Genomic DNA, 8,092 nt, shown 5'->3' on the forward strand with positions numbered 1-8,092 from the left:
GGGAGACTAGTCAGGATCGAGGGAAAGATGAACGGAGCAAAGTACAGAGATATCCTTGATGAAAACCTGCTCAGGACCTCAGACTGGGGTGAAGGTTAATCTTCAAACAGGGCAATGAACCTAAGCACACAGCCAAGACAACGCAGGAGTGGCTTCAGGACAAGTCTCTGAATGTCCTTGAGTGGCCCAGCCAGAGCCCAAACTTGAACTCGATCAAACATCTCTGGTGCGACCTGAAAATAGCTGTGCAGCGACGCTCCCCATCCAACCTGAAAGAGCTTGAGAGGATCTGCAGAGAAGAATGGGAGAAACTCCCCAAATACAGGTGTGCCAAGCTTGTAGCGTCATACCCAAGAAGACTTGAGGCTGTAATTGCAGCCAAAGATGCTTCAACAAAGTACTGAGTAAAGGGTCTGAATACTTTATGTAAATGTCATATTTCCATTTTTTATTTTTAATACATTTTCAACAATTTCTAAAAACCTGTTTTTGCTTTGTCATTATGGGTTATTGTGTGTAGATTGATGAGATTAAAAAAAACATGTTTAATCAATTTTAGAATAAGGCTTTAACGTAACAAAATGTGGAAAAAGTGAAGGTCTGAATACTTTCCGAATGCACTGTATGACTCATTCCTTAGCCACCAACACAGTTTATAAAGGGTGACATGGCATGAGCTGGTGGTGTAAGATGCTGTGTCAATTATTATTTCCTGTAACATGCCATGTCACCCTATAAGAAATCGAAAAATGGCTTGAAACTCACGGATGGTTTCCAAAGCTGATGTCAAATCAAATCCAAATGTATTAGTCACATACACGTGTTTAGCAGATGTTATTGCGGGTGTAGCGAAATGCTTGTGCTTCTAGCTCCGACTGCAGTAATATCTAACAAGTAATATCTAACAATTTCACAACATATACCCAATACACACAAATCTAAGTAAGGAATGGAATTAAGAATATATTCATATATGAACAAGCAATGACTGAGCGGCATGGACTAAGATACAGTAGAATATAGTATATACATATGAGATGAGTAATGCAAGATATGTAAACATGATTAAAGTGACTAGTGTTCCATTTCTTAAAGTGGCCAGTGATTTCTAGTCTGTCTATAGGCAGCAGCCTCTAATGTGCTAGTGATGGCTACTTAACAGTCTGATGGCCTTGAGATAGAAGCTGTTTTTCAGTCTCTCGGTCCCAGCTTTGATGCACCTATACTGACTTCGCCTTCTGGATGATAGCGGGGTGAACAGGCAGTGGCTCGGATGGTTGATGTCCTTGATTATCTTTTTGGCCTTCCTGTGACATCGGGTGCTGTAGGTGTCCTGGAGGGCAGGTAGTTTGCCCCCGGTAATGCGTTCGGCAGACCACACCACCCTCTGGAGAGCCCTGCGGTTGTGGGCGGTGCAGTTGCCGTACCAGGCGGTGATACAGTCCAACAGGATGCGCTCAATTGTGCATCTGTAAAGGTTTGTGAGGGTTTTCGTTGTCAAGCCAAATTTCTTCAGCCTCCTGAGGTTGAAGAGGCTCTGTTGCACCTTCTTTACCACACTGTCTGTGTGGGTGGTCCATTTCAGTTTGTCAGTGATGTGGACGCCAAGGAACTTGAAGCTTTCCACCTTCTCCACTGCGGTCCCGTCGATATGCATAGGGGGGTGCACCCTCTGCTGTTTCCTGAAGTCCACGATCATCTCCTTTGTTTTGTTGATGTTGAGTGAGAGGTTATTTTCATGGCACCACACTCCCAGAGCCCTCACCTCCTCCCTGTAGGCTGTCTCGTCATTGTTGGTAATCAAGCCTACTACTGTTGTGTCGTCTTGATGATTGAGTTGGAGGCGTGCTTGGCCACGCAGTCATGGGTGAACAGGGAGTACAGGAGTGGGCTGAGCACGCACCCTTGTGGGGCCCCAGTGTTGAGGATCAGTGGAGGTGATGTTACCTACCTTCACCACCTCGGGGGCAGCCCGTCAGGAAGGCCAGGACCCATTTGCACAGGGCGGGGTTCAGACCCAGGGCCTCGAGCTTAATGATGAGCTTGGAGGGTACTATGGTGTTGAATGCTGAGCTATAGTCAATGAACAGCATTCTTACATAGGTATTCCTCTTGTCCAGATGGGATAGGGCAGTGTGCAGTGTGATGGCGTTTACATCGTCTGTGGATCTATTGGGGTGGTAAGCTAATTGAAGTGAGTCTAGGGTGACCGGTAAGGTAGAGGTGATATTATTCTTGACTAGTCTCTCAAAGCACTTCATGATGACAGAGGTGAGTGCTACGGGTGATAGTCATTTAGTGCAGTTACCTTTGCTTTCTTGGGTACAGGAACAATGGTGGCCATTTTGAAGCATGTGGGGGCAGCAGACTGGGATAGAGAGAGATTGAATATGTCCGTAAACACACCAGCCAGCTGGTCTGCGCAAGCTCTGAGGACGCGGCTAGGGATGCCGTCCTAGCTTTATTATTAGCAGTTATAAAGTGTGGCCAAGGGTTTCATCACAGGCAACTGTTGCTATGAGAATAGGGAGATTGTTACTGTGTTGTCCTTCAACCTGTCAGTCAGCATGCTGACTCCACCCCGCCCGCCGTCCTCTGACAGCCAATCAGATCAACAGCTCCTCACCCTGCACCTCCCACCAACTATCTTCAGGCATGGTTCTGAAGCACACAGAGGAATATAGCCGTATGTTATCTGGATATAGCATCTTTAAACAGACTTGAAAAGTGGTGTCCTCCTCCCAAGCTGTGTGTTTGACAGACACACAACCTATGTACACTACCAGTCAAATGTTTGGACACACCCACTCATTCAAGGGTTTTTCTTTATTTTTACTATTTTTTACATTGTAGAATAATAGTGAAGACATCAAAACTATGCAATAACACATATGGAATTATGTAGTAACCAAAAAAGTGTTAAACATATCAAAATATATTTTATATTTGAGATTCTTCAAATAGCCACCATTTGCCTTGATGACAGCTTTGCACACTCTTGGCATTCTCTCAACCCCCTTGACTCTCCTCCTCTGCTCTACCTGCAGTGACATCACTCTCCGCTACAAAGACGCTCGCCGGCGGAAGCAGGAGGTTACAGGGGACAGCGACCGTCCCCATGGCAACGGTGGCACGGCAACCCCGTCGGGACGCAGCAAACTCAACGGCATCTCCGAGTCACTCCGACACAGGAAGTCCTGAGAGGCGGGGCCTGCCGTTGCACCGCTGGTAGGGGGTGGGGAAAGGGACAAAGAAAAGAGCCTCAAAAGCGCTCCATCACCTTACACACGCAGGTCACCTGCAAGTGTAGAGGTGTGAGGAGGTGTGTGTGTATGTATGTCTGTCTGTCTGGGGGAAGGGGGATGTTGTTCTTGTGCCTACCTGAACAGAGTCATAGTCGTTGTTTCCTATGCTGGCTTTTCACTGTTATCACTAATCACAGAACAAAACACCGGACAGGGATTTTGGGTTGGGGTGTCAGCTAGCTATCTCATACTACAGGGATTTACCTCATTTACTTTTATTGTGTAATCGTGCTGGGAACTTTACGGGGGCGATTTATTATTCTGTTATGTGTTGAAATGTAATTGGGTCAACAAAATTGCGCTAAACTGGGATCACAAAGGGTATTGGGTTGGGACAGATCATAGATTTGTTTTCACCATGGCAGAATTATGTTAACTTACATGTAATCATGTAATGTAATCAGGATGAAGCAAGGATTGAGAGGGAGAGGAACTGAACCCCCAAGGGGCCAGCAGCCATACCTACAAGCTAAGTAACAGCCAAAGCTTTGAACTCATCCCTGCTCAAGCCATACTCTGCTAAACCAGGCTTTCCCAAAGTCGTTCCTGGGGTGCCCCAGGATGCACGTTTCGGTTTTTGCCCTAGCACTACACAGCTGATTAAAATAACCAACTAATCATCAAGCTTTGATTATTTGAATCAGCTGTGTAGTGCTAGGGCAAAAAAACAAAATGTGGACCCAGGTGGCGCACCAGGATCGAGTTTGGGAAACCCTGACTAAACCGCTTGGGCTGTGCCGCTCAGAACCTGCGCTAGGGAAATTAAGTTTACAAAGTCCCAATGCCGTAGAGGTGCAATATCATCATTAGATCCTAGTAACGTGGTAATGATGGCTGTAACATAACCAAATTGGACTCCAAGCTGGAGAGGAGGGATGCAAGGTATTGCAAAGCCGGCCAAAAAACGCTTTCAATACAGAATTAACATCTGTACAATTCTAAATATGCTTCAAGAACGGAGGGCACACATAGCCATTGGTGAAATTTGAACGACATCTAACACACCTGTTTTTATTTAGTCTCTCTCATTTCTTAATTAATCACACTGGTGCCATTCATGGGAAATAAGTCTCAGAATAGCCAAAAGCCAGGTGACAGGTAACAATTAGTGTTGGCTTTCAAGTTGAAGTGGTCGCTACAGTCCTACGGAACGATTTGCCCCTCGTCGCACTGTTCAGCATGGGCGAACATCAAGCCTAGGTGACATGAAGGGACTTCTTTTAAGGAAGCGTGTAGAGAGTTATCCACGTTATGGATGGTTGGCTACAGACTTAATCCACTTGTGTTGGGGTTCACCCTCCCAATAAATAAGGGAGAGAAAAAAAGCACATCAAAAAGATAAGACTAAAATGGGCAGCCTTTGCACTGCTCAGAGCTCAATGTTGACTCTGCTGGGACATGAACTTGGGCACCTTGATTCCATGTGTTCCAAGCACCATCCGATGTAAAATAACTAGTTGTGTGTCGCAATAGGTATTACTGTATGTATGTCCCTGGATGGAGAGTAGAAGACTTGTGCTAAATAGTTCCAAACTGCCTGATGTGACCTATAACATGCTTAATGCCATTTATAATCTATTGTGAATGTAAGCCAGCAGCTCTAAACCTTAAAAGAAGAGGGCTTCTCATTGAACGCCAATTATTTAACATGTTATGTGCTGGTTATAAACTGGGCTGTGGTGCAACGTAGCATTGCCATTGAAGTCCCGTGTAGCTCAGTTGGTAGAGCATGGCCCTTGCAACACCAGGGTTGTGGGTTCGATTCCCACGGGGGACCAGTATAAAAAATATAAAAAATGTATGCACTCACTAACTGCACTGCTAAATGACTCAAATGTAAATGTAAAAAGTCTACATATATATTTCTCAACAGTTTCATTTTTAATTGTAATGCTTTTCCTCTCTCCTAACAGTAATATTTCTGGAAATAATGATGATGTATGTATGTATGTATGTATGTATGTATGTATGTGTATACATATGCAGTGCTATGAAAATGTATTTGCCCCCTTTCTAATGTTCTCTACTTTTGCATATTTGTAATACTGAATGTTATCAGATCTTCAACCAAAACCTAATAGATAAAGGGAACATAAGTGAACAAATAACACAACAATTACATATTTATTTCATTTATTTCATAAACAAAGTTATGCAACACCCAATTCCCCTGTGTGAAAAAGTAATTGCCCCCTTACACTCAATAACTGGTGTGCCACCTTTAGCTGCAATGACTCCAACCAAATGCTTCCTGTAGTTGTTGATCAGTCTCTCACGTCACTGTGGAGGAATTTTGGCCCACTCTTCCATGCAGAACTGCTTTAACTCAGTGACGTGTGGGTTTTCAAGCATGAACTGCTCGTTTCAAGTCCTGCCACAACATCTCAATTGGGATTAGGTCTGGACTTTGACTAGGCCATTCCAAAACTTCCAATTTGTTGCTTTTTAGGAATTTTCATGTAGACTTGATTGTGTGTTTTGGATCGTTGTCTTGCTGCATGACCCAGCTGCGCTTCAGCTTCAGCTCACAGACGGATGGTCTGACATTCTCCTGTAGAATTCTCTGATACAGAGCAGAATTCATGGTTCCTTCTATTAAGGCAAGTCGTCTAGGTCCTGAGGCAGCAAAGCATCCCCAAACCATCACACCACCACCACCATGCTTGACCTTTGGTATGATGTTCTTACTGTGGAATGCAGAGTTTGGTTTTCGCCAGGCATAATGGGACCCATCTCGTCCAAAAGGTTGACTCAAGTTTGCCAAAAAGCACCTGGGTGATCATCAAGACTCTTGGAAGAACGTTCTATGGACAGATCATTCAAAACGTATAACTTTTTGGACGACATGGTTCCAGTAATGCCTGGCGAAAACCAAACTCTGCATTCCACAGTAAGAACATCATACCAAAGGTCAAGCGTGTTGGTGATGGTTTGTGGATGCTTCAACAACTATAGGAAGCATTTGGTTGGAGTCATTGCAGCTAAAGGTGGCAGAACCAGTTATTGAGTGTAAGGGGGCAATTACTTTTTCACACAGGGGAATTGGGTGTTGCATAACTTTGTTTATGAAATAAATGAAATAAATATGTAATTGTGTTATTTGTTCACTTATGTTCCCTTTATCTAATATTTGGTTTTAGTTGAAGCTCTGATAACATTCAGTATCACAAATATGCAAAAGTAGAGAAAATTAGAAAGGGGGCAAATACTTTTTCATAGCACTGTACATACACACACACACACTGTACCAGTCAAATGTTAGGACACGCCCACTCATTCAAGGGTTTTTCTTTATTTTGACTATTTTCTACGTTGTAGAATAATAATAAAGACATCAAAACTATGAAACAACACATATGGAATCATGTAGTAACTAAAAAAGTGTTAAACAAATCAAAATATGTTTTAGATTTTAAATTCTTTAAAGTAGCCACCCTTTGCCTTGATGACAGCTTTGAAAACTCTTGGCATTCTCTCAACCAGCTTCATGAGGAATGCTGTTCCAACAGTCTTGAAGGAGTTCCCACATATGCTGAGCACGTATTGGCTGCTTTTCCTTCACTCCGCGGTCCAACTCATCCCAAACCATCTAAATTGGGTTGAGGTCGGGGGATTGTGGAGGCCAGGTCATCTGATGCAGCACTCCACCACTCTTCTTCTTGGTCAAATAGCCCTTACACATCCTGGAGGTGTGTTGGGTCATTGTCCTGTTGAAAAACAATTGATATTCCAACTAAGCGCAAACCAGATGGGATAGCGTATCGCTGCAGAATGCTGTGGTAGCCATGCCGGTTAAGTGTGCCTTGAATTCTAAATAAATCACCAGCAAAGCACCCCCACACCACCACCTCCATGCTTCACGGTGGGAACCACACATGCGGAGATCATCCGTTCACCTGCCCTGCGTCTCACAAAGACACGGCGTTTGGAACCAAAAATCTCAAATTTGGACTCAGACCAAAGGACAGATTTCCACCTGTCTAATGTCCATTGCTCGTGTTTCTTGGCCCAAGCAAGTCTCTTCTTCTTACTGGTGTCCTTAAGTAGTGGTTTCTTTGCAGCAATTCGACCATGAAGGCCTGATTCACGCAGTCTTCTCTGAACAGTTGATGTTGAGATGTGTCTGTTACTTGAAGTTTGGGCTGCAATTTCTGAGGCTGGTAACTCTGATGAACTTATCCTCTGCAGCAGAGGTAACTCTAGGTCTTCCTTTCCTGTGGCGGTCCACATGAGAGCCAGTTTCATCATAGCGCTTGATGGTTTTGCGACTGCACTTGAAGAAACGTTCAAAGTTCTTGAAAATGTCCGTATTGACTGACCTTCATGTCTTAAAGTAATGATGGACTGTCGTTTCTCTTTGCTTATTTGAGCTGTTCTTTCCATAATAGGGACGTGGTCTTTTACCAAATAGGGCTATCTTCTGTATACCACCCCTACCTTGTCACAACACAACTGATTGGCTCAAACGCATTAAGAAGGAAAGAAATTCCACAAATGTAACTTTTAATAAGGCACACCTGTTAATTGAAACGCATTCCAGCTGACTACCTCATGAAGCTGGGTGAGAGAATGCCAAGCGTGTGCAAAGCTGTCATCAAGACAAAGGGTGGCTACTTTGAAGAATCTAAAATATATTTTGATTTTTCTTAACACTTTTTTTGGTTACTACATGATTCCATATGTGTTTTTCAGAGTTTTGATGTCTTCACTGTTATTCTACAATGTAGAAAACAGTACAAATAAAGAAAAACCCTTGAATGAGTAGGTGTGTCCAAACTTTTTACTGG

At 43.6% G+C, this 8,092-nt stretch overlaps 1 protein-coding gene across 1 annotated transcript in view; it reads left to right on the top strand.

Moving 5' to 3' along the window:
* ptdss2 (phosphatidylserine synthase 2) overlaps window positions 1-5,397 on the top strand; it is a 40,816-nt gene extending 35,419 nt beyond the window's left edge. Inside the window, exon 13 of the mRNA XM_084169134.1 lies at window positions 3,048-5,397. Within this exon, the coding sequence (XP_084025260.1) occupies window positions 3,048-3,201 (154 nt within the window). The 3' untranslated portion in view covers window positions 3,202-5,397. The remainder of the gene's footprint in view (window positions 1-3,047) is intronic.
* Window positions 5,398-8,092: the final 2,695 nt, after the last annotated feature.

Source organism: Coregonus lavaretus (assembly GCF_964263955.1).
Source record: "Coregonus lavaretus genome assembly, chromosome: 9".
Taxonomy (NCBI): domain Eukaryota; kingdom Metazoa; phylum Chordata; class Actinopteri; order Salmoniformes; family Salmonidae; genus Coregonus; species Coregonus lavaretus.